The 26,734-nt window shown below is 42.5% G+C and overlaps 1 protein-coding gene across 29 annotated transcripts in view; it reads right to left on the reverse strand.

The window, feature by feature from the left end:
* Positions 1 to 26,734, reverse strand: part of Neb (nebulin) — a 202,159-nt gene that overhangs the window by 32,220 nt on the left and 143,205 nt on the right. For 27 of the 29 annotated variants that reach the window (XM_006497751.1, XM_011239032.1, XM_006497774.1 and 24 more), the window contains 24 exons: positions 26,561 to 26,665; positions 25,521 to 25,619; positions 25,017 to 25,127; positions 24,311 to 24,415; positions 23,611 to 23,715; positions 23,067 to 23,171; positions 20,995 to 21,099; positions 20,740 to 20,844; positions 19,824 to 19,928; positions 18,552 to 18,656; positions 17,153 to 17,257; positions 14,873 to 14,977; positions 14,414 to 14,521; positions 10,603 to 10,707; positions 9,110 to 9,214; positions 8,663 to 8,767; positions 7,928 to 8,032; positions 7,727 to 7,837; positions 6,748 to 6,858; positions 6,430 to 6,531; positions 6,220 to 6,324; positions 1,580 to 1,690; positions 984 to 1,088; positions 200 to 304 (listed from right to left, as the gene is read on the reverse strand). In XM_006497751.1, the coding sequence (XP_006497814.1) occupies positions 200 to 304; positions 984 to 1,088; positions 1,580 to 1,690; positions 6,220 to 6,324; positions 6,430 to 6,531; positions 6,748 to 6,858; positions 7,727 to 7,837; positions 7,928 to 8,032; positions 8,663 to 8,767; positions 9,110 to 9,214; positions 10,603 to 10,707; positions 14,414 to 14,521; positions 14,873 to 14,977; positions 17,153 to 17,257; positions 18,552 to 18,656; positions 19,824 to 19,928; positions 20,740 to 20,844; positions 20,995 to 21,099; positions 23,067 to 23,171; positions 23,611 to 23,715; positions 24,311 to 24,415; positions 25,017 to 25,127; positions 25,521 to 25,619; positions 26,561 to 26,665 (2,538 nt within the window). Of the gene's footprint in view, positions 1 to 199; positions 305 to 983; positions 1,089 to 1,579; positions 1,691 to 6,219; positions 6,325 to 6,429; positions 6,532 to 6,747; positions 6,859 to 7,726; positions 7,838 to 7,927; positions 8,033 to 8,662; positions 8,768 to 9,109; positions 9,215 to 10,602; positions 10,708 to 14,413; positions 14,522 to 14,872; positions 14,978 to 16,411; positions 16,517 to 17,152; positions 17,258 to 18,551; positions 18,657 to 19,823; positions 19,929 to 20,739; positions 20,845 to 20,994; positions 21,100 to 23,066; positions 23,172 to 23,610; positions 23,716 to 24,310; positions 24,416 to 25,016; positions 25,128 to 25,520; positions 25,620 to 26,560; positions 26,666 to 26,734 lie in introns of all 29 variants that reach the window. The other 2 variants (XM_006497776.1, XM_017316181.1) reach the window with 2 other exon arrangements.

Consider the following 26,734-nt stretch of genomic DNA (forward strand, 5'->3'; position numbering starts at 1 on the left):
ATATTTCTCTATTATGTATAAATACTGTTAATATACTTATCTCAAAATGTTACCAAATTCAAGCCCCAGCACCTGGGAATATTTTCTCAAACAATGGCTGTTAAAACGAGTCTACCCATGCTTAGAGTGGACTTGATACTGGTTTTTGATACTGTGGTGAATGGAAGCTTGGAGTGGGGAGCCATCTTGATGGACTTACGATACTCTGCAGCTCTGTGGCTTCTCTGTGGTGTAGCTGTTCCAGGTTGTCAGGTATTGTGTGGTAGTGGCCTTTGCTCTTCTCATAGTTCTTCTTGTACTGGTACTGAGGGGAAGCAGCAAGGAAACACATCAGTGGGAAGTCTCTACAAAGTCTCCTTAGAGAAGCTGTATAAGGACCAGGCATGCGGCACACGCCTTTAATCACCGAAAAGGCAGAGCCATCAGATGTCTGTGTGTTCTAAGCTAGAATGGTTAGCAAGTTCCAGGCCAGCCAGGGCTATGCAGAGAGCCCTGTCATCCCCCCTGAAAACCAACAAACCCCTCCAAAAAGAAAAGGAAATGGTTGGGTAGATAAAAATGCCAAGTGCAGCACTGTTGATAAATACCAGATGTAAACACTGCCCTGGTGTGGCTGCTTCTAAGAAGGTGTCATTGAAAGCAAGAGGCTGTTTCAGATGACTCGTACATCCTTACAGGAACTGGAGCTATCTGGTTTTTGTTTTCCTCCTGGGCATCAAACCCAGGGGTAAACACTGTAAAGCAACATCCTTAGCCCTAACAGAAGCATTTTTACAATCTGAGAGGCATTGCAGCTGATGGTATTTTATTGGTAATTGGTAGTAATTGGTAGATTAATGTAATTTGGAGGACTATCACCAAATAGTAATTTTGTGATAAACAGAATATATCCATAGCAGAGAGGAGACCATAGGAGCTCAGAGGAGGAAATGTGCTGCCAATGCCTGAAAGGCGTTGTTTTTGGAACCAATGATGGAGCTTACAGAACTGGCGAGCTGGCTTGTATTTAGGACGTGGTGCATTATCAGAGACTCCTTCATGTCAGTCACAGGTTTGTGGAGTTTCTTCAGGTCAGCCTTATATTTGACCTGGTGGTAAAGAAGGAAATTAACATATGTAGGAAATGGGAAACAGCACTAAGGAAGATGGCCGTTCATGAAACGAGTTCTGGGGGTGGCTGAGAAGGAAAACCACTTTGTGCATAGCTGCCAAAAAGTAGAAATGACCGGAGTGTCCATCAATAGATAAACGGGTATCATTAAAAAAAAGTGTGGCATACACACTGGAATTTTACTCAGCCATAAAATGGGATATAGTGCTAATTAATGCTGCACTATGAAATGCTATGCTAAATAAAATAGGACACAAAGAGACATACTGTAGGATTCCATGTATGAAGGAGACGTTACCAGGAGCTAAGGGAAGAAAGGGTTGCTTCATGGATTTGTTTGGGGCCATTACAAAGCTTTGGAAATAGTGGTGGTAATTTAAGAGCACCATGAATGTGATCAATGCTCCTTAAATGGGATTAAAATGGCGAACAGTATGTTATGTCCTTTACCACAATGAAGGAACATACCTCGCTTGCAAGGTTGTTGGCATCTTTCATAGTTTTGTAGAGCTGGCTGTCTTTCGGGTTGTATTTGGGTGTTTTGCCCTTCTCCTTGTCAAAATTTTCGCGGTATTTAACCTAACGACAAATGCAAATGTCTAGATTATTCCTGAGCTTCTGACCAGGGAAGCATAAACAGTAGTGAATATGTCTGCATTATAAGTGGCCACTGAACTTGTTATGCCAGTGGGGCAGTTTCAAGAATATGAGATGTCACAGGATTTTCCTTGTCCAATTACAATAGTGCAGAGGAAGCCTGGTTGGAGAGGGAAAAGGGCGTCGGTGAGAAGAGTTGCAGAGATCGAGACGGGGGGGGGGGGGGGGAGGGGAGGGGGAGGAGGAGGAGGAAGAGGAGGAGGAGGAGGAGGAGGAAGAAGGAGGAGGAGGAGGAGGAGGAGGAGGAGGAGGAAGAAAGAAAGAAAGAAAGAAAGAAAGAAAGAAAGAAAGAAAGAAAGAAAGAAAGAAAGAAAGAAAGAAAGAAAGAAAGAAAGAAAAGAAAGAAAGAGAGAGAGAAGGAAAATGGCTGTGGATGTGAACCCATGTGGCGTTTACCAGCCACAAGTAGATATGATTTCACAAGGTTAGAAATATTGGAATAAAGCTTTTATCATTATCAATTGGCTCTGAAATTATTGTATTGGCATCTTGTAAATTGTAATTGTATTGATACACAAATCTAATTGGTTAACTAAAAGCTTAAAGACTTTTAATTCTACTGGGTAACTAGGTGTTGAGATGTCTGACCGTGGGGTGCATGGGCCATTGTGTGGTAGTGAGAGGAACTGGGTTGGGGGCGCTGGAGAGATTGCACGAGTGAGATCACCTGGTGGGAGTCCCGTGGCCTGCCTATTGCAGGCACTAGCCCAGGAACATGCCGGGTCAACTTTTTTATTATTTCATCAATGAAATATTCAGTATTCCCACATCAATGAGCCCAGTTACACAGGGCTACACACAAGCAGGGATGGTATGAAGTGACGCTGGACAGCACAGGCTTTGCTGTCATATTCTCTGATGACATCAACGTGACATCCTGCTAATACAAGTCAAGACTAAGCAGTAAAAGCTTGCTGGGTGGTAGTGGCACACACTTGTAGTCCAAGCATTTGGGAGGCAGAGGTAGGAGAGTCTCTGAGTTTGAGGCCTAAAGAATGAGTTGCAGGACTGCCAAAGCTACACAGAGAAACCCTGTCTCGAAAAACAAAAACAAAAACAAACAAACAAAAAGCTTTAGGCTGAGGTCAAAGAGGTTTCTGGGATCATTTTAGCTTTCCCACATGGATCCCTCAATCATCATAGATTTATAGGAACTGAGAGCAGGTTTAAATATCAAATGTCAAGAAGTAAGAATTTGTTAAGCTAGATGAATTTATTATTATTTTAATATAGGATAAATTGATTTTATCACTATTATTATTATTATTATTATTAGACTCACAGAGAGCAATGAGATGGATCAGCAGGTAATGGCTCCAAGTACCATATTTGAAATAAATAAAAAGTGAGACACTTTAGAATAACAAGGAATGTAAGATTCACTGTACTTCTGGAGTAGGTAAGAGTAAGGATATGCAAAGGAGTAAATGAAAGAAAGAGATGGTCATTATGCCCAGGTAAGACACAGAAAAAGGTGGCTCCTCATTGGAGAATTCAACCATAGCAGAGTGACAGAAAATGTTCCTTATTGACAAACAAATTGATGCCTTTTTCACTAACATTACAGGATCAAGTCTAGAAGCCCATTAGCAGTCCACTCTTATTACAGGTTAAGCCAAATAAAAGGCAGCCTTTGGCCCTTAGGTTTGGAACATTCCATCCCAGTTGAAACCCTTGCCCCAGGAAGCAAACAGGGGATGAACAAAAGACCAGAGCGGGGGGGGGGGTGGGGGGGGTGGGGGGAGGAAGGGAATGTACCTTGAAAGATTCCTGATCGTGCCTACCAATAGTATAAAAGGGTAAACAATGGCCAAGCAGCCAGCTACAGAAGGAAAGGCTGTTCTGACAGTGGGGTTGCCTGCAAGCTATGGGAGAAGCCCAGGATTCTCACCATGTTCCTTTTAAGCACCTGCTTGTGAGTTACCCCTGCTCCTTGGATGTACCCCCTCATTCATACTCTTGTTAGTAATAACCCTCAAACAACAAAAACAACAACAACAATGAAACCTTATTGTTCACCATATTGGACTTTGTTGCAATCATTACTTTGCTCTGTCCAGAGCTCCTTTTCTGGAGTGAGTAGACGTGTGTTGCCTCTACCCAGGAAAGGTCTACAACACAACCTAGGGCAAATCATAGCTTAAAACCTCCCTCAACCTTCATCCGAGACAGCTGCAGACTCTCCTCCAACCAATGGTAGCTAACACAGAGACTCCCAGAGAGAGGCTTCATCAAAGCCTGCCACACAGGAGAAGGTGCCACCACAGCACTAGGGCCCACACTCTCTGTCTGCATCCAGAATGGGAGGCAGAGGGGGACGAAGCCTGAGGATGGTGGTCACTGGTGGTCACGGTACTGCAGGCACAAAGACAGCGCAGAGGGGTAGAAGGCAAAGCCACATCCCAGGAACCAAATGTAGATAGTTCTATAGGGCTCTGTTCTGAAAGCAATTCCAAAACAAAGGGAAACCCAGTGGGAACAAAGTCACAGTGGGAAGGACTGGTATCCAGACCAAAAGGCAAAAGGAAGACTAAAGATGGTCACCATTGCTGAGACACCAAAGTCAGAATGGCGAAGACCGCCCACAGCTGAGGTCTCCTGGGCCAGGGGCTTACACCAGACACTATCAAACACTATCAAAAGAGCAAGTCTTTTATGGGATGTGAGCCAGGAAGATGAGCTTATAAAGAGTTTGTGTGAAATGTGTTCTTCATGATATAAGGTTTACTTAGGATTTACATAGTATTTACAGGACTTTTTTTTTTTTTTGATTTACAGGACTTTTGATGTTCAAGAACACTCAAGTTTTCAGTTTCAACATCAAGTAATCTGATAATTGGAAAGCCTTGAAAAATTAAAAACATTAAGAATTTAGATTTGTAAGCTCTTACTATTTTTAACTACAAAACTGTAGGTTTTTTTTTTCTTAGTCATATTATGTTTTGGTCTCAAGTAGCTATACAATTCCATTAATTTATGATTAAAATATGGTACAGAAAATGTACATATAAGCTCAGGGAATCATGGGGTTGTCCTGATCCAGCTGCCCTGAGAGGCATGCACCATTGGTATTTCAGGTTAGAGTCTGTGGCCCTTGGGACACTGTTGTGACTTTCAGTTCCTGAGAAGCCCGGGCACTCGCTCAGGCAATGAAGTGTTCAGGCTGCCTATGTTTCTTCCTGCTCCTTAGAAGTCGGAGAAGCATAGAGAAGCTTGGCTGGACACTTAGTCTTAGATGTTCATCTTGTATGCCCTGCACAGCTTGCAAACAGCATTGTCTCCTGGCAACTACGATCTATCGTACTGATCTTTTCAACCTCCATTGTACTCTGTTTCTGATAAAGATATAAAAAGTCTGATGGCTTGCAATACACTTGTCACAGCGCAGTGACCCCTCCAGCCCATGCCTGGCTAAGACTCATGTCTCATCAGCCATATCAGCTCACCGTGGTCTGGTAAGTAAGACCGGGTGCTTACTATAAAAATCGTAATTGTTTGTTACCAGTCATCCGAACCTTTTGTCTCAATAATTCCAATTTTTATAACTTGATATTTTCCTACTTTATAACTTGATAGTATTGGTTTGTAATGTCATGTTTGATATTTCTGGAGGGCAATAGGCACAACCACATGTACCCCAAACCTATTTCTTTAAACAAATAGTTGAAGATAAAGGACAGTGGAAGAAGATGAAGACAGGGTTTCCATACTGGAGGAGAAAGAAGATATTCCTGATCTGAAGTCAGGTAGACCCAAAGGTTGTCTTCAGAGAGCCAATGTTAGACTGTAGCTCTCTGAAAACCTGTGTAAACTTGGAAGCATTGCAGAGAGATTAGGGAATACCAGGCAGTCCGCCTTGGGCAACACATTTCTGAGCCTGTCTTAATAATACAGAGTCTGCTGAAATGAAGCATTCTTCCTGACACCCCGTGTTTACTATGACCAAACCCTCATCATACAAAACTGTAATTATTTAACCACAGAGACAAGAATCTGAAGATGTTGGTTCACCCCTAGTCAGCCATGCCTAGCCAGGGCACTCATATCTGTTGTTAAATGCAGGAAGAAAGGTTCTTTTACATGGTTGGGTTTTAGAAGTTGCAATTTCATGACTGTTACACAATACCAAGTCTCTCTCAGGTGATTCAAGTCCAAAGCAGACCTTCTGGATATAAATCTTACTGCCTAGCAAAAGGCACTCTTTGTCACCGGAGAGCAGTTAAATGCACAAGCAGCTAGATGCATACCTGTAAATGGAGATGTGGAAAACTAGAAAGCATAAGTTGGTTAGCAGGAAAGACTCAAGGTCTTATACACGGTTTAAATGCTACAGTCCAAATTAAGAGCCCACGTCTCCTTGGTCATTGATACTGTTCTTTCTGGGAATCTCTCCTCACTGAATAGTTTTGAAAAATCCCACACCAGGGTCACTGTTTGTCATTTTCTATTACCTGGCTGCTCAGCTTGGCTGCCTTCTTGGCCATTTCAATGTCTGGGCGGCCAAGCATGCTTAACCCATGGCTGCCTTCCTTGCGATGCTTGGCTCTGTACTCCACCTGTGTCAGAGAGAACAGAAATGGGAAGTGTGGTCTCAGTGGCACACACCCTGTTCTTGTTCACAGTGGCCCTTCAGTGCCAGGCCATTTTAATGACACTCTTACCTCACTGGCCTGTTTGGCTGCCTGGGTGGCCTTCTTGATGTCTGGCCGGTCAGCCACTGTGGTGTAATGCAGATTCTCTTTGGCATCTTTTTTATAGGCAACCTTTATTTGAGGGAAGAAAAACACTTACGGGAGGCACACAGAATGTTCCAATAGTCTTCACTAAGTACAAACTGCATGCGTGTATGTAGAAAGAAGCCAATTCCACCCCTGTTTTTTCTAAAACTGCCAGACAGGGAAGTCACTACATCAGGAGCATAAACTCGTTTGAGGTCCACTGTATCATGTGAACTTCTGGGATGCTGAGGGGACACTTACATCACTCTGCTTCTTAGCCACTTCCATGGCGTGCTTCACCTCTGGAGGCTCTTGCATGATGGAGTAGTTGGACTTGCCTTTCTCCTTGACAAACTTCTTTTTGTAGTTTGTCTAAGTGGCAGCAAAAGAGTTGTCCGTGTGAGGATAGGAAGGTGAGGAAAAGGTTTATTTGAGGGATCTGAGAAGATCTTCAGGAAAACCGATGGTTTCCAATCACTGTCAGTTGGAACTTGGATCTCTGGGCCATAGTCTACTACCTCCCCCTCTTTTCTCTAGTGGACTAACACCAGAACTATCCAGGAATAACACCAGAATTATCCAGAAAGCTTGGAGAACTGAATTCAAACACACTCAATGCTCACTCCTAATTCTTTTTTATTAAATTTTTTTTTTTTAAGATTTATTTACTTATTATATGTAAGTACACTGTAGCCGTCTTCAGACACTCCAGAAGAGGGAGTCAGATCTCGTTACAGATGGTTGTGAGCCACCATGTGGTTGCTGGGATTTGAACTCCGGACCTTCGGAAGAGCAGTCGGGTGCTCTTACCCACTGAGCCATCTCACCAGCCCCTCACTCCTAATTCTTACCTTTATACCTTTATATGTTATAGGTTATACCAGCAGGACGCAGTGGGCAGAGATTACTTTGGTCCACAAGGTGATTTTAGCTCTCAAACTGTACATTACTTAATGACAGCAGTGGCTACTTTCAATTGGCATCGCTGTCGCCCACCGACAACATTAGTTATGCCTTAGATTGCAAGATTTGCTAAGGTGCAAAGCCTACATCTGCTTCAATGGGCACAATTGGAACACCAATACACTTCTAAAAAAAACCCCTAGAGTTTAGGATTCATATACAGGTACTCAGGTTGAGAGGGCTGATCCGTAAAAGAAGGCGGTTTTGTAAGCAGGAAATTGGTTGTCTTTGATCTAACTCCTAGTTGCCATCAAGAGCTCCGTGGCTGGCCACTTACATCACTGACGTGCTTGGTCACTGCCTTGACGTGAACTGTATCCCTGGTCTCTGGCAGGGTCGTATACGAGCCTTGGGCCAGGTGCTTCTTGACATGGTCCTTGTACTTGTTCTGGAGGGATCCACAAAGAGCTTGTTAAGGCCTCTGCCTGGGGCCTCAGCCTGAGATGGAAATGAAGCATATGGGCTGTGGGTGGGTTACCTCAGACACCAGATTGCTGACAGTCTTCGCCAAGAGGATCTGTGGGGTGTCAGGCACAGCATGACAGCTTCCTCTTTCCTTTACGTGTTTCTCTTTGTATTTCAGCTGTGGGGGTTGAAAGGGACGAGACATTTTTTTACCTTCTTTTAAGGACCTTGCACGTTTTCCTTCAGCTCCCAAACCCCTCCGCAACAGCTGAGAGCCTACCACTGATAAACAAGGACCGCACCAAAGGATTTAATGCTCATTCAGAATGGGTTTTTCCTGACAACTTGAGGTTTTAATAAAGATGAAAACCTCATGGTAAATCTTTGCCTTTAGTTCAAAGCATTCTCGAGTATGTCACCCATCAGGCTTGGAAGCACACAATCTTTCGTCCTTTACAGAGGTGTCAGGTACACAGTAGGAAGACTAGGTTCCCTCAGAAAAGAAACTTTAAGATTCGGGACAGAATCTAGCTGGTCTTTCAGATTCCCTGTGCTATGGGAACGGCCAGGTTCAGCATAAGCCAAGAAACATGCCAGGCTCAACAGCCTTTTTACAGATGGTACCCAGCTCATCGAAGATGCCGCTGAGGGCAGCACCGTGTGCTAGGACCACAGCTGAGCTCCTACAGAGAGGACTTCTGTCCTGTCCTAGATGTTTCTGGAGACTACTAAGTCAGAGTAGGCATCACTGTAGAAGCCAAGGATGGCCTTGAGTCAGGGTAGACACTGTAGAAGGCTGAATACTTACATCGCTCTCTATTAAGGAATTCCTGAGGGCCAGCACCATGTCTTTATCGTCAGTGACAGAAAGCTTGCAGCCCTTGAGAAACTCTCGGTCCAGCTTATATTCAAACTGTGATAGGAGAAAGCAGGTCATTAGATTAAACTGGAGAAGAGTCTTCAGAGGGAATACCCATTCTCAGAGTCAAGGGAGGGGCTTCCTGGCCTTTCACTGTTACCACATGCTAGATTCGTCCCTTCTAGTCCAGGAACCAAGACTAGGACTAGACTCTCCTGCCCTCTCTGAGCCCTCACGCCTGGGAGCAGTTGTCAGAGGACAGGCTCAACAGCCAGGTTTGTTTCATGAATTTGCATTTCCCCTCAAACTTCCTTCTGTTCTGGAGCCCAAGTCAGCTGGGGCAAGTGCCCTGACAGTGAGAACTGGAACGGGCCACATGTCTGTCTCCTCTCTTACGTCACTCTGCTGGAGAGATGACTTGGCCGCCTGGATGAAGTCTGGGCGGTCGGGCGTCCACTTCCAGTATGCTTTATTGGCTTCGTACTGTTTCTTGTAGTCCAGCTGTTTTGAATGTGACAGAAAGACAATGCTCAGGTTGAGGTGACACATATATGCAGTGCCCAGCAGGACTCCTGCAGTTTAATGTCCCACAAATCTTATGGAACCCTCAATAAAACTGTCTGCGCTATTCAGCCTGTCAGTCACTCAGGCTATCAATGGATATACTCTTTGCTCCCAAATTGATACTGAAGCTTTGGAATACTTCCAGATGAGATGATTCCACAACCTACCTTAACTCCACCCTCATCACCTTCAGAGTCAACTACTTGTTAACTTGTAAGTAAATTATAGGTATTTCCGTAAAGGTGGCCAGAATATTACAGACACTATACACAACTATCCCCCAGACTCCACAGTGTTTGTTTTTCTACATTTCCTTCCCACATCTGTTTACCTATTTATTACCTACTAGTGCATCCTTAAGACTCCTACTAGCTTCTATGACACCTTAATCTACTGGCCCCTAGAAATGGATGTTTCTGGAATGAATGAGAATCAGTTGGATTTCTAGTGTTTCATAACACTATTTTATGTGTTTTAAAAAGTTGGTGCCCATCTAAGTTCACAGGGTTGGTTCTGTGGGTGAGATTTTAGGGTGTTCCAGCTAAAGAAAGGCATCAACATAGGGAAGATCTGAGTAAGTCGAACATCCAAACAGTGTACCTGACAGCAGCTTCAGAAGCAGACACTAGAGCTTAGGGCAAGAGGGGAGCATGGAGCAAAGACTGAAAGATGCTCAAGTGCTTTCCAAAGCACAGCCTTCAGTTCGGAATTAACGTCTGGACTCAGCTGTCCTCAAACACTAAGGAGATGTAGCATGTGACCTAGCAAGATCACCCTGGTCTCTTCATGCCCCTTCGTGAAGAACAGAAGGAATGTCTAGTTTTTAATATCATTCGCTAGCTACTTGTTCCCCTGAAGCTAGCTTTTCATCTGGACAGGCAGAGCTTCGTCCCATGATGAGATTTAAAAGGCCACATGCTTGCTGATGTGGCTAAATCTCCACCATGCTTGCTACGGTGAAACGGCAAACCACAGCCATCTCCAAAACTCATGCTGAGGTTTGACTGCCACTGGTATGAAAGGAGGAGTTGAGACCTTCAGTGGACCATGTGGTCATAAAGACAGAACCTCCAGGGGGACTGTGGCTCATGCTGCAGGAGAACAATCATTCACTTTTAGACTTTCCCACTTGTTCTCCCACCCTATCTGCTCTCTGCCATGGGAGAATGCACTAAGAGAAGCCGTGCCAGATACTCATATACTCTTGACCTCCCTATCTCTAGAATGTAAGTCAATGTCTGTAAATTACCCAGTCAAAGGTATTCTATTACAGCAGCAAAGGGAGACTAAGGCTGGCTTGAGACAAAGAAAGCTCTGTAACTTACATTTGTGTTGACTTTGTAGGCATCTTTCGCTGCTTTGATATGAACAGCATCTGGCTTGATGGTGCAGTTAGATTTATTTCTTTGGTAAACTTCCTTATATTTCAGCTATAGGAGACAATGATGGCGTGGTTAGTTTTTTACCCCCTAGGGAATTAGTTAAACCTTTTTTTTTTTAATTAGGTATTTTCCTCGTTTACATTTTCAATGCTATCCCAAAGGTCCCCCAAACCCACCCTAGTTAAACCTTTTAAAGATGAAGAAACTAACACTGTGATGGCACTACACTATGTTGCCCATGAGAGCGTATCTGGTAACAATCTGCTGTGAGGGGAAGATGCAGCTATGTGGAACTGAGCCTTCTTACATTTCTCAAAACACAGTGTGTGGTTAGCAGTGTGGCCACAGGCTTTACTCCTCCTAGTGTGGGCTGGAAGAGTCAGCTGGCAGCTCTCCATGTACACTTCTCCTTCCCACATCAGGAGGGCCTTGGTGCAGACATCCTGAAAACCACCCTCCAGGAGGCATTCAGGCCTGCCCTCCTCCTGTGTGCCCATGATTCCTTCTGTGCACCCATGGTTCCTCCTGTGAGCCCATGGTTCCTCCTGTGAGCCCATGGTTCCTCCTGTGAACCCATGGTTCCTCCTGTGAGCCCATGGTTCCTCCTGTGAGCCCATGGTTCCTCCTGTGAGCCCATGGTTCCTCCTGTGAGCCCATGGTTCCTCCTGTGAGCCCATGGTTCCTCCTGTGTGCCCATGGTTCCTCCTGTGAGCCCATGGTTCCTCCTGTGTGCCCATGGTTCCTCCTGTGAGCCCATGGTTCCTCCTGTGTGCCCATGGTTCCTCCTGTGAGCCCATGGTTCCTCCTGTGAGCCCATGGTTCCTCCTGTGAGCCCATGGTTCCTCCTGTGAGCCCATGGTTCCTCCTGTGAGCCCATGGTTCCTCCTGTGGGCCCATGGTTCCTCTTGTGAGCCCATGGTTCTTCCAGCTCTTCAGTCACAGCATAGCTATTTACCTGTCTATTTTTTCTATTAAGCTGAACCTCTTCAAGGCAAAGGTTTTATATCAGTTACTATCTCCTTCCCAGTGAGCAGCACATAAAATCAAACACACCAAAAGACATGGTCACCACCGCTGTTGAACTAGAGCTGTACCTCGTGAGTTTTGGTAACTGGATTGATCGTGGGAGTGCTAACAAGTAGTTCTGCTCTCTTGAGTCTAGGACCTCTAGCTTCATCTATGTTTGCTTTTCCTAAATCCCATGGCCCAAGGGCACAATATGGTCATTTTCCCTTGGTGTGGGGGAATGTGATTAAGGTAGAGTATGCTCAAAGGGAAGGAACTGTACCAGGGTCTACTATATTTACCACAAGAAGTACTGTATGCTGGGATTGTTTACAGACTACTACATTAATTAAGTTCTAGAACTTCACAAGAAAGTTCTAGAAATTGGTACTTCTCATCAGTACCTACCCCAGCATATTCTAACAAGCATTTGAGGAAGTGGATATAAAAAATGCCTCAGTTTACCACAGGGAGCAGGCTGCTGTGCGCTTGACCTGCCGGATACTTGTGATTATCCTTGTTTGTGTTCAGCACCGAAACTTATTTTTAACAGATTTCATATTGCAAAGATGCTCTTTTATACATGTCCACCTTCTCAACCAGTACACTAAATATCCAAGGGTTTTTCATGGTGACTCATAGTCAACAGTATGGCATATTTATTCATCTACCAGTGTACTCCTGTGCATAGCTATAGTCAAGATTTTGGGATAGGTGGCAGGCATAACAGTTGCCTAAGTGTGTGTGTGTGTGTGTGTGTGTGTGTGTGTGTGTGTGTGTGTGTGTGTGTGTACACTTGTGTGCACGTGTGTTTGCATGGGCCAAGAAGCTCAAATACCATAGAATTATTTAAAACATTGAATTTGTGTGAGTTATATTGATTCATGCCACTTGGAAGACTGAGGCAGGGGAATCACTGTGAATTCAAGGCCAGGCTTGGCTAGAAAGTGAGCTCTAGGCCAGTCTGAGCTACAGAAAATTAAACATTATAAAAATAAAACATTCTGAATCTTTTTTTTCTAATGAATTGATGGTGGTTTTTCAGTTACAAAAATCCAAGCAAATATCTGGTTTTGTTCTGTTTTTTTTTTTTTCTACACAGCCCTGCCTGGCCTTATTAAACCAGCAATTCTCTCAGCTAGCTTCCCAAATGCTAGGATTATACCCATGTACTGCTATACCAGCATAAAGTCAAGAATTTGAAATTTTATGAATAGGAATTCTCCTGAAATTCAGAGTGTGAGAACGTAACAGCTAGTTCATTTTCTCTGGGAAGGGAAGGCTGGTGGAGTGGTCTTGGTTGGGTCACGCTGCCTCAGTGGGATCTCTTCCACATGCTGTCCCAAAATGTGGCTTTGCTGTTTGCTCCTCCAGAACTGGTGACCATTTCTTTATCATTTGCCATAATTTGAACCTGTAATGTCCCTAAAGCTAACTAACGTCTTGGTCTCCAGCCTCAGGTGCTGCTGGCAGGTAGTAAAAGGTGGCTTCAACCTCCTACAGGTCTGCCACCTCCCAGCAGTGTGGCCTGTCCTCAGAGGGGATAGTGAGAGCCAGGTCCTTTCTCTTCCCTTCTTATATCTCATGCTGAGGTTAGTGTTTTGCTTTGCTGTGCACTTCTGCTACAAGTCGCAGTCTAACCCAGGCTCAAGCAACAGGGCCAATCAATCACAGAGTGGAAGTACCCAACAAGGAGTCAATATAAAACTTTCTTTTTATAAGGGATGTGTCTCAGGGATGGCAAGTGAACACATCTCTTGGAATGTGTGTAAAAGGTAGGGAAGAAATGATGTCTGAGTTCTAGGAATAACTCTTGACTGACTTTGAAACATTGGCTCTCTGCCTCCTAGAGCTCAGACATTACACTGCTAGATGCCAAGCTATACTGAAAAGATGCACAGAAGGGGCCTCATTTACACAGAAGCCAATCGGCCATCGGCTGTCAGTTTTGTGAATACGGCTCTGTAGATTCGGCTTCACAGAGCTGTGCTCATCTTGATTGAAACTGCCACATCTATCCCAGGGTCACCCTGGTCACCCAGCTCAGTTTTTCTTACAAAGATTCCTAGCCAAACACTAGGACAAAATCACTGTAGTAACATATAGATGTTTACAACCAAAGGCTGGTGCCAGGGAAGGGCCTCTTGACATTACTATTTACTATTGGTTTTGTCTGCTTTTGGTTTTGAGATGGGCTCTCACTATACAGTTCTGGCTGGTATAGAACTCAAGAGATCTGCCTGCCTCTGCCTCTGCCTCTGTAGTGCTGGGATTAAAGACATGTACCCAATTGACATTATCTCAAGATGAACAGGTACGTTCCTGGGTCTGGTAGAGTTGTCTTTGACGTGACCAATACACTCATTTCTCCCTCTGATACAAACCACAGGGGTCTGCTTTGCCTTGCTGCCCTGGACTAAGCTTTGCCACTGAGTTCTCTCCAATTGCACTTTGTGTCTCTGGATCTGCCTGCCCTTTTCATCCACATCAGTGTGACTCTGATACACTGGGACTGGGTCTTGCAAGAACCACCTTGAATCTTGGCCTAGCTGTGGCCCTGTTGTCTGCCAATAACGTTTGGAACAGAACTATTTTGCTGTGTCTAGTCAACTCACAGAATCATAAGGAAGATGGGGGATTGTCATTTTAGAGCATTAGGTTGCTATGTGGTCTTTCCCCAGGTCACCACCTGGAGTTTACTACATCACAATGAAAGGCTAAGACGGAGGGGCTAAAGGAGGTTACTCACATCGCTGACTTCATCCTTCACTTTGCGGACATGCAGCAGCATGGGTGTGTCATGGATGGTGGTGTAGCCTCTTGGTCTGGCCTTGTTGTATTCCAGTTTATAAAGTATCTGAAGCAGATCAAAAAAGCAGGAAGGTGTAACATCATGTCCCTCCATTTGCAATTTAAAATACACATGGCAAGTAAGTAGGAAGGAAAGGCAATTCTATAAACCCAATAGGTATTTACAAGCCGTCTGCTGAGGCCCCTGCTTTTTCCTAGCTTGCTTGCTGATTTGAATGACAAGTCTTCAGTATGAATGAAGAGCCCTGTGTGCAGGGGGCATGCATCCCCCTTGCCTCCCACCCCCTGACAGCCATTTCTCAGACACTTGACAGTCTACAGTGCCCCCCCCCTCCCCCCGGCAGATGCTCTGAGCCCAGAGATGCTCTGGGGATGCAGGCCTTTGCTCTGTACCTACATCACTGATTTGCTTGTTGACTTTTGTGGTGCGCAGGTGCTCTGGGGTGTCCACAACCGAGGTGAATTTGTCCTTTGACTTCTCATACTTTTTCCTGTATTTGATCTAAATTGTGGAAGAAAGGACAAGTTACATTCAAGAACAGAGGCCCTAAAGAAATCTCATCCAACACCAGAGTGTGTTGGCATCATGGTGGCTTCTGCCTTAAATCCTAACTGGAGATGTTTAACAGTTTATATTTCATTGCAGTAGTGTAGTAGCATGGACAGATATTTTTCAATATATTTCATATACATGGAAGCAAAGGGGCTCTCAGAGGTTAGGAGCCTGAGCCAAGGGCACGTATGCAGTAAATATCAGAGGAAGACTAGATTCTTCTCTGGACTGACAATGTTACTCTAACATTCCATATTACATTGGTATTTTTCCATGCCCAAGTAAAATAGATGTCCAATAAAATGGATATATATGACTTTTAAAGTATTTTAGATTTTTTTGTCTATCATCTGTCTGTCTGTCTATCATCTCTCTATTGATAATATACCTATCTATTCATCCATTCATCTACCCACTCACATCCTCATCCATCCATCCATTTATCTATCTATCTATCTATAATCTATCTACCTATCATTTATTCTTCTTTCATACAATACATCCCAACTGTACCCTCCCCTCCCTCCACTCCTCCCAGTCCTCCCACCTTCCCTCTCCCCCAGATCCAAAATATATCTCTTTTGTAATTCCCAAGTCACATTTTTTTTGTAGTTTTGTTTCTTTTTTATTTTTTCATGCACAAAAGCTGTTTTAAGCAGGACAGATACAGAGACCAACAAATTTTCATGCACAGTGTTTTGATGATCCTATCAAGGCCAAAGATGTTTATGTAAGAAGGTATCCCTTTTTGTATATATTGATTTGACAACAAACTAAAAATCACAAAGCTTTCTGCTAATACAAAAGATTGACTAAAGCCTTTCTGGCATTTCATTAAAGCTCTTGCAGGTAATTAAGTTACCATACTTCTCTTCCAGTCTCTGATGGAAAGGTGTCAGTGTGTGCTCAATGGACCTGTGGGATGATAATATTACCAATATGAATATGGCCAATGTCTGGAGGCTACGTGGCTAGCCCCAGCTCTCTGAAACAGTTGCAGTGAGAACTGAGCAATGGGGCAATTAGAAGAAAACATTAAATATTCAGACCTTTAAAAGCCACTAATCTCCTAAAGAGCCTTAATTTCTAAGGAATCTGCCTCTCAAAGCAAACACTAAAAAACACGAGTAAATGTTATATCAGGTTGAAAAAAATGCATGGAGACTCTGCTGATCTTTGCAGATTTCTGAGCATTAGATGTACAGACAGTGGCTGTCCGGTACCCCAGGTCACAGTTAGATTTTACTTCTAAGGAGTGAATATTCATATGCTGTATCATGAGAAAGCAGCAGGGGCAGAAGTCAGGAGAGGAGACCAATGAGAGCATAAAAGAAAATGCACAGAAGGTCTAAGCCTGCTTCTTCACACCCTCTTGAACATTACCTGGCTCCACATGTGTGTATTGTAGAGAGCAGTCAACATATCTGGACGCAGGATTTCATTACAGCCTTGTTTCAGAAGCATCTTGGCACTAGATTTATATTTCCTCTGTCCATGCAAAGAGCAGTGAAGCACAAAAGAGACTCATGAAGACAGAAAGAACATGGCTCTATATCCCAGTCACTTCTGAGTGAAGAGATGTAGGCTTAACACACTTTGCGTACTCACAGGGCTGTGTGGTGAAGTCCCCATGTGGGATCAAGGAGAGTGGCTGAAATATTTATGCTTTGACCACCCACAATCCTTGCAAACCGGTAGGACAGAGGTAGCAATATGTATGTTACCACCCAGACTGCCTTACGAAGATGACATCAACAGAGCAGAAACATAGAGTAGGGATTTCTTCTGTCTTTTTTCTCCCATAACTTTAAAATTTTGTTTTTTTAACAACTCAATTTACAGTTTACAGTTGCTGTTAACAAACCAGTTCTACAAAAGAATAAAACAGAGAGAGCCCCGGCTTCTGTTTTCACCTTCACCACAGCACAAGTGAGGACACAGAGCATTGACTGGCACACTCAAATAGCTCACAGGCTCTTTGGGTGGCTAGACAGATATTTTGAAACAGAACATCCCAATATCATAGGCAGAACCTATGACATCCTTGCAGCAGACGGGACGACACCTTGGGAGAAATTGGAGCACAGTCCTGTCTGGGCCAAGCCACTGGCCTCATCACAGTACCTGGCTGATCTGGTCGCCTGCGGTCTTAGCCAGCAGATGTCTAGGTTCATCGACTACCAGGTGGTATTTATCTTTCCGCTGCTCATAATCAGCTCTGTATTTTTTCTGCTCAAACATCATATTAAATTACAGCAAGAATGTGACTTCGTGGGTACATGGTAATGTCTCAATCTAAACACTCCGGAGAGTTTGAAACCTATCAATACCCAGGACAATGCTTAGATGATCATACAGAGAGCTGGAATTACAAGTTAAGGCAGATTTTCCGGAGAGAGGCTGGAGCCTGGGAAAGAGCAACCTCTGGAGCAGACCAATGGACCTTAGGCCCACATGTTTCTATCTTTGCATAAGACATGTTAGTAATGTCAGGTTGTATGGAATCTTACGCTGTATTTAAAATGAGATGCCAATAATCTACAAGTTTAATAACAAGGCACCAAGAATCTAAAAGTATAATTAATGCTATACAAAAGTGTAACTAACTATATTATCCAAAAGTATAACTACATTTACTCAAGGAAAGTTGTACTAATTTCCTTGATGATTTAAAAGACACTTGGAAATTATTCATGAAATAGGAAAAATAAAATATATCAAGATTGTTGGCCCTAGGAAGCTGCTGATGGTATTGTTCTTAGAGTTTTCCTGCCTGGAAATGTATTGAAATGAAATAATTAGACAGAAATGAATTGAAACCAGCAAAGGCCATACATGGAAATGCACGGCTAGCTACAGTCTTGTTGTTAGCTCTCCTTTACTAATTATCTAACGTGTTTGGACTTATGCAAGTCCACGGATATCTGAAAGCAGAAAAGAATAAGTTTAGTTATGAAAACATCTAAACATTATAAAAACTCCCCAATCAGGACTTGATTATCAACTTGCTCAAATTATATTCAAATTACATCACTGTAAAAACAGGTATAAGAAAGAAGGGGCAGAATATAAAGGGAGCTATAAATAGATACTACTATTCGTCTAATTCCATGGGAGTAATAGTAATATAATTGAATGCATGAGTCACACAACTGTCCCCATTGAGTGAGTCAGGGTTCTGACCATTTCCATTTTGGTGCCTTTGTAGGACTACTGAATCAGCCTTGACCATCTAGGTCAAGGTCTACAACGGGTTAAAGGCATTTAGCTGATAGTCCACAGAATCCTTCCTCCTCTCTCTGGCACCATAAAACTGTTACAGAGGTGAAGATGAATGTGGGGCCTACTCAAGAATTTGGCAGAGCCTACCAGATAATGACACTGTATAGTCTTTCCAAGTTCTTATATGGAATGGGCACTTAGGACAGATTTCCTGTTCATGCTATATAGTAGGTTTTAATGAAATAGCCTTGCAGATTTCTTAAGAGAACCGAATAGGCTTAATCAAATTAGTTGTACGTACCTCATTCATCAACTGAGTTGCATACTTGAAATGCCTGTTAATTGGACAGTCAGCAACATACTTGAAGTTTGACTTTGTTCTTTCAAATACTTCTTTATACTTATACTGGGGGAAAGAATATAATTATTTGATTGCATATCTAATCTTAAGGTTGAGCAACACTCTTTATTTTACAATTGTAATAATGCATCCATAGAACTAACAAGTCTTCATTGAGCTTTTTTTTTTTTCTTATCTCCTGGGGCAGTACAAATCGGAAGGGCTGACATCTTGAAAATTGTCCCAAATACATAGTATAAACCATCTACTAGATGGTCACTAAATACAAATTCCATGATGATCGAAGACCCAAAGTTTTTTCTTCTCTGTTTTGGCACAGTGTGATGATTCTACTTTAATGTGTTTTGAAGGGCCACATGAAAGCAGCTTTTAGTATATTAAACTTTAGTTTTCTAGCAACTAATCAAATAATTAAAGTTTTTTTTAATTATTAAGGAGGGTGGATAATGACCTAGTTACCCCGAAACCTGTTTTTAAACAGTTCTACAAATTAAGAATGTTTTTAAAAATATAACTTTAAATGATTCTAACAAATAAAATGGGTGCTATAATAAACCCACCAAGTCTACTGCAAAATATCTTCTGTCTGGCACTCATCAAAAGTTGGATTTTTTTTTTTAAATTTTAGATTAAAGGCAAATTCAACTGCTTTGTTTTTTAAATAGAAAAATGAGGTCCCAGAACCATAATTCACCTCATATACCACATTGCTTTTAGATTAAAATAACCATACTTGATATTTGTTGCTGTACTAATGCTTTAGTCAGGCGAATCATCCCTATACATTCATGAGAGAGAATTCTGGAATCGTCAAGAATAGACATACTAGATAATTTTTCATCAAATACAAATAAACTCCTGTTAATGAGGTCAGCACTAAGGAAATTTCTAGCCAGGCATGACTATACATGCCTTTAATCATAGCTCTTCAGGAGGAAGAGAGAACCAGAGCTTTGTGAGTTCAAGGCCAACTACTCTGTACACATAATGAGTTCTAGGCTAACCCAGGCTACATAGTAAGACCCAGCCAAAAACCCAACCAAACCAAACTTGAAACTCTCTAAAAAGTGAAAAGTTCAGCATGGGTTTAGTTGCAGGGTCTAGAAGTGAGGACAGAGACGGAGCTATAAAAGGCTTTCCCCAGCGCTCATCTCTGCGAGCTTGGCTTTATATTTAATGATGAAGTCTCTCTCCTGGAGAAGATAAGTATACCTTGCTGTAGAGAGTCTTGTTCTGTTCAGCTAGCGTCAAGTCAGGGGTATCATAGGCATAGCAACCAATGCCTTTAAGCCAGGTCAAATCTTCTTTATATTTTACCTAAGAGAAGGGGAATATCAAGGCATCTTAGTAATTCATCTCTAATAGGTATAGGTTAGGAGCCATCCAAGTGAACAAATTGGAGACTGTGATTCCAAAGTTTGTCAAGTAATGAAGATTTAAAAGAGTCTGTTTTGTTTAAATAAATTTCTAGAATTACTGGTTTCTTATGATTTGTTTTATAATATTTAGAAATTTTCATTTTTATTATTAAATAAAATCAACTTTAACTGGTATACTTTTCTATAGAGAATATCAGTGGCTTGGCCACTAATCTGTCACACAGACAGGTGAAACCTCTTTCTAGATGGGCCTTGCTTTCTGTCATATTCTCTTCAAAGGACCCAAGATGGGCATGGACTATGTTGCTTTGAGTCATTGATGAAACCATAGGGGGACTCAAGATAGGCATAAACTATATTGCTCTGAGTCATCAAAAACATAGGGTGACAAATTTGAATATAATTTTCCCTCTCCTAAGCACAGGCTTAGTCACTTAGTAATTAAATTTTATGACTTGAATAACCATCCCCAAGATCTAAAAATCTATGAAAGCGGGGCCCGCTAGATGGCTCAGCAGGTGAAGGTAGATGCCACAAAGAACCCTAATGGGTAGTGGGAGAACGAACTCCCCCAAGGCATCCTTTGAACCCAGCACATTCACTGTTTCTCATGTCCCGTGGCATATGGAACCTACTCTCTATCCCTGCCAAAAACTAGGCAAGTGTTGCAGCAGTTTTGATGCAGTGGCTGACATCACAGCTCACAGGGAAGCATGGATTTCTGTGTGAAAACTGACGGTGATACTCACATCGCTGACAGCATCGGTGACTGCCCGGTGATGGAAGTGTTCAGGGCGATCAGGGATGGAGCTCCAGATTCCCAGCTGGCTCATGTAGTTTTCCTTGTATTTCACCTGGTGTAAAAAGTCAACTCCAAGTTAATGTAAAGTGAATCTCCCTGTAGTTTTAGAAAAGTGACTTTTTTTTTTTTAAGAAAAACAAAACAAAACAAAACTGTGTTGGGTTACAGAACCCATTTCAAGCAGTCACACCCAGGGACATACTTTACTGATGTCGTCTGTGACTTTGCGATGATACACAATGTCCAGGGCGTCCTTCACTGTGTGATATCTCCCTTTAGTCTTTTGAAATGTTTCTTTGTAGCGAAGCTGTTAAGAGAGAATACAACACTGCTTATGAAGATTACCGAGTTAAATAACTCAGGCCAGTTCAGTTTTAACTCTCGGGACTTTCTCTCTCAGATTTTCCCCATGAATGAAATTAGAGAAATGCTTGAAAACCCATTCCAGATGTTGGAAGAGAAAAAGACACTAAAGAAAGCTTCATAATTAAAAAAAATATATATATGGACTGAAGTAGTAGTCATGGATGGAGCCATGCTTCATGGTTGTGCAAATACCTGAATGTTAGTGATGGGTGAAACCATGTTAGAATTCTCTGTATGTCTTTGCTGTTTTTCTTTACATCGGAGACTACTTAACTTTAAAAAAGAAGTATATGTAGATGTTTATTTCAGGGATGGGGAGGAAACAAACAGCGAAGACTACACAGCCTTGCTATGTCTAAGACAAACTAATGTCTTGGCTCCCACCCTCTGCCGTTACAATACTTTTCCACCAAGCAGTCTTGAAATTTCACTTTATTATGACTTTCATCTTTGTGACATGATGACTCTATCCTCTCATCTGCGTAGGACAGATGCTTCTCCAGGCAGCCTGCTTTTAGTCCTGAGCAAGCAGATAGTGAAAGATGCCTTTTCTGAAGTACTTTGTTCTTTATGTGGGTGATGTTAGAAAATTACTTGTGGGGTCAGCCATGGTTGCTACACTAAATCTAACATCCTTGTTGTGCTGGGGTGATTTTAAAGATTAAGGTTTCTTGGGATTGGTGCTGAGGACTGTTAAAGATTAAAGATATAAAAAATTGCCATGGGGGGAAGCTCTAGTGCACAGTTGGACCCTGGGATCAACTTCAAGGTATGGCCACTCCAGTGCAAAGAAAATTAAATTTGATACAAGTTAATATTGACAAGTTATTGGTCACAGTTGCTCCAACAGTGTACTCTCAGGATTTGGGAGGGACTGTTGTGAGTTTGAGGCCAACCTGGGCTATATAGTGAATGAGAGGCCACCTCAGCTACAAAGTCAAAGCTTAGTCAACAAAACAAAACGGGAAAAATTCAGCTGTAACCTTGAATGATAAAGACAGGGGATGTCACACAAGGCCTGGAATGTACTGAAGGATAGATTTTTGAAGTAAATCTATAGTTTTCTCAGCTCGAATTTTAAGTATTAACTAGAATTGTCTTTTTCCTAGTAATTACCTCATGTGGCCATGAAATCTAGAGCTATACTGTGGATACGTAGTGCTGGCTGGGGCTTTCAGCTAGGTGTAAGTCCAGTTGTCCAATCCACTAAGAGCTGTGGCAATAGGTATAGCAAATCTGCAGTTGAGGTTTGAGGCACAAAGCCAGGAGGCCCTCCCTCAAGCGGACTAATAATCCCTATCTTCAGAAACAGATAAACTCGTTGGCAGCAGAAGGCAGACTTTTCCCTGACCAGGTGATGTGGACAAAGAACTCCTCCCTCTGAGTCTAGCTACTGTGTTCATGAGTCCTGGCATTCACACACTGTACAGGAGGAAATTAGAAAGAGAGCATTTCCCAAGCACTAACTAACAAGCTCTGTAGTGTAGTAGACACATTATTCACATTTTTTGGTACATGTAGTCTTAGTTCATTACCATGTTTCTCATCCTATTTTGCATGTGAGAAAAATTAGACAAATTATATAGAACATATATATTGAAGAACGTGCAACTTAATTGAATCTATGTGTTTTTTTTTTAACCCAAGACCACGATTTTATGTCTAAATAAATTAGCTATCAAGTATCTCCAGGATGCCGCCCAAGACCTATAAGGAGGGGTCATGTTGTTGCCCAGGAGATAATGAATAGCTTGCAGCATCTCAACACAATTCTTAGCTACTTAGCTGGAGTGATGCTTTGTTTGTATGTTCGTTCTTGATCCATGCTGTGGGCAATGACTTTGAGCTATAGATGTAACAGAACAGTGCTCTCTATCATAGCAGGAGAAGGAAGGAAGGGACACTCACATCACTGGCGTTCCAGTAAGCTCTCTTGGCTCTGATGAGGATTGGTGTGTCTGCAACTGGTGTATACTTGTCTTTCATCTTTTCATATTGAATCTTGTACTTTTTCTAAGGGGTAGAAAGAAAAGAGAAAGACAAACAAGCTTAAATTTCATTATAATTATTGTGGCGTGTTTGTGTGTGTGTATATATACATACATGTGGCATATGCATGGAGACTGAGGATAACTATGTGGGTTGGGTCTCCTTCCAATTTTATGTGGGTTCTGGGGACTGAACTCCAGGCTATCAGGCTTGTCCTGCAAGTGGTTTACGTGTAGATACCACATGGTACCAGCCCAAGTTTGTATTCTAACCCTTTCCAATTTACACCCAAGTCACAAGTCCAAGGGAAAGGCAAAATGCCTCTCATTCTTAGAGCACAGCTTCTGTGTGTGGGTGATGATGAGTACACGCTGTAGTGGTAAAAGTTTCACTGAGACAGCAGGTAAAGGCTTGGAAGTATTTCTTAGCTAATGGATGTGTTGGTATGGGATCCTCAACTTACCTCGCTGACCATGTCCTTCACGTCTTTAGCGTGTTGCAAAGCTGTGGTCTGATTTCCAGCATGGTGATGAGGTCTCTCTTTAGTAGCAAGTTCAACATAGAGATACTGGGTAATAAGAGAGCAGGGGAGGAGTTAGCGATGAAGTTTCAGTCTGTCCTCTTCACTTCGAGTCTTTATCTATGTGTATGCGTGTTTGACTGCCTAAGGTTGTTGTTGGTATATGCGTTTGTGAATCTGTTTCTCTGGGCGTGACATTTGAAAACACATATCCATGAAACAGCTGTCTAAAAATCCTTCTGCTGGACTTGATCCAGTGTAAAGCCATGTGATAAAGAATGCCAACGAAGACTGAACAGATCCTGAAAGATCCTCCAGCGTCCTTTTCCCCAACTTTGCCTGCATATGTGACATAGAGTTTCATTTGTCTGTGGATAACAGACACATTCTTGAAGTGATCAAGGACCATTTTTACTACTTAGAGCTCATGACAAAATCAGACAGCCCTTAGCAAAGAAGACAAGGTGCCCTTTGTTTGTGAAAACGCAAGCACAGTTATGATAGTCCCAAAGAAAACTGCAATATTAGTGGACATAGGCTGCAGCAAGGACAACCAACTCTGTCAGCTACCAGCCCAGGAAGGTCAAGTAGACATTACCACCTCCTAGAAGACTAATCAGTTTTCATTAATCATGGGCACTACCTGACTCTGAAGCTTCTGTCCTCGCTTGGCTCTTAGAAGGTCAGGGGTATCAGGAACTGAAGTGAAGATGGACTTCTGCTTCTTGCCTGAGGCTCTGTACACCAGCTAGAGGCAAAACAAGAGACCGCTGTCACGTCCTCTTTGTTGGCATGGCTAGTGTGCTGTAGATGCCCTGACTGCTTGCTTGTGGGTAAGGCAGGTGACCTACTGCTACAACTGGTTAAGTTTCTTCCTTCTAAACTGATAGTTCATGAATATTTGCCTCCTGAACTTCCCCTCCCTCCCTGCCATTGCATCAACACAGCAGCCATTATCAAGCCACCCAATAGTCAATTACCCTGTTGCTATATCCTTGGTTCCACACTCAAGATAGAAAAACTTGAATTAATGTTAGTTTGCAGACAATTGTTTAAGGCAAAGACTTTTTAAGCTATAAAGTCATGTCAAACCTCTTATTTACCCTAGTTAGAGAAGGGCAACTATTAATGTTCTTTTTACAAGAAGAGAAAAAAAATTAAACAGAGCCAATGTGAGGCCAACCGATTTACATAGAGACAATGGAACATTCCGCAGTCAAGCACAGAAGGGGCATCCTTTCCCTGTCATCAGTGAGTACTATCATCATATACAGGAGCTGAGAGTCCTGAGGAGCTCAGTCCATCTGGTCCATCTGCCTCTTCCGTAGTGGCAGGTGGTGCATCCTTACCTCACTCAGATGCGTCTTCAGTTCCTGCACTTTTCTGTATTCTGGGGTGTCAAGCACCACTTTGTATTTGTCTCTCATCTTCCTGGCATTATCCGTGTACAGGTAGTTCGACTTAGAAGAAGAAAGCCAGAAACACAAGTTGATTATAGTCATTTAAGGGACTGTATGTCATGTCTTTCAAATGTCTGTCATATGCAAACTGAGAAGGCTCTAAATGTGTCCTGGGAGGCTAAGGGTCTCAATCGTTTCCATCCCATTTTCTCCCTCTTCGGGGGAACAAAACAATATCAAACAAGAACAAAAACAACCATCACTTAGCTAAGCACATTACCTTTATAACAGGCACAGATCATCATAAGTAAATTATGACCTACTCAAGTGGGTTGATGGCAAATTTCACCTTAAAAGTAGAAGTAGGCCTAAGATTCTTTCTGCTCTTTCCCTGACGGGAAGCTAGCAATGGGGTGCATGAGAGTTGTATGTACTGTGAAGGCATGTCCTCACCCAGAGTTTCCTTAGGTGCCGGGAGCGGACCATGTCAGGAGTGTCATACAGGAAGCAGCCAAGCCCCTTCAAGATCTGCAGATCCTCTTTGTATTTAATCTACGGGGCAAACACAGACAGATGGTTATGAGCCAGGGTAAATACAAGACAAAAAACACAGACAGCCACACTTCTTTACTGGTGTATAGTTTTGCTTTCTATGGTTTCAGTTTTCTATTGTCAACTGTTATGAAAAACTAGAAAATAGAAAATTCCAGGAAAATGCAGTTTGTGCATTTTAAATATCTTTTATTTTAGTATATCATTATGATTATTTTACTGTATTATGAGTTTTAAGCTTACTATTGTGTGCCTTATTCACAATTTAAATTCTATCAAGAGTATGTAGTAGAGTCATGGCTTGATATATCCATTGGTGGTCTATGGAAGGTTTCCTCTACAGATAAGGGGGGTGGGGGAGCTGGACTTTTCAGCTTGATTCAACATGTATACTTTATTCTCTTACTCTGCCTGCAACCAAATTGTAAGTTAAATCTCTAACCCTGAGTCAAGGGGAGAACAGTGATATTGTGTTATCCTGTCTAGGGAAAAGATTGCAGATTCAAAGGGTGGGTCCACCAGGAAAAGGAGACACCCAAGAAGCTTTTGTTTGCTTGTTTGTTTGTTTTTAATGGCAGTAGGAAGATGCTAAGAGGGAGTGCCAACAGGGTCAGGAGGAGAAAGACGCCTAATATGACCAGGGACACGGGACACTAGAACAGTAGGAGTTGGTGAAGATCTTATGTTGACGTAGAATGGCAGTGACTAAACAAGAGGACATGGTGGTCATTCCTGTCCCTCCACTGGTTTTCTCATGACTTTTCCTGTGGCCAGAAAACTGTGGGAATTCCCTCAACAATTTCACCTCCACATTGTACATTTAGTTATGAAATGTGTAGTGGAAAAGGCTTTTTTAAAAGTCCACAGGGAGTATCTTAAATGCTGAAAGCAATGCTATTTCTCAGTTGGACTTCTTTAGAAAGAGCCTACAAGATGCTTACATCACTCGTGATGTCTCCCACGTAGCGACAGTGCAACACTTGGGGTGTATACGGCAGGGAGATCATGTGGCCCTGCATCTTGAAGAAGTCTGATTTGTAGATCAACTAAAGTGGGGAGGAAAAGAACAGAATCACGTTAGAGAGCAAATAGTGAGCATTTCTCCCTGGACAGAT

Source organism: Mus musculus, chromosome 2 (assembly GCF_000001635.26).
Source record: "Mus musculus strain C57BL/6J chromosome 2, GRCm38.p6 C57BL/6J".
NCBI classification, from domain to species: Eukaryota; Metazoa; Chordata; class Mammalia; order Rodentia; family Muridae; genus Mus; species Mus musculus.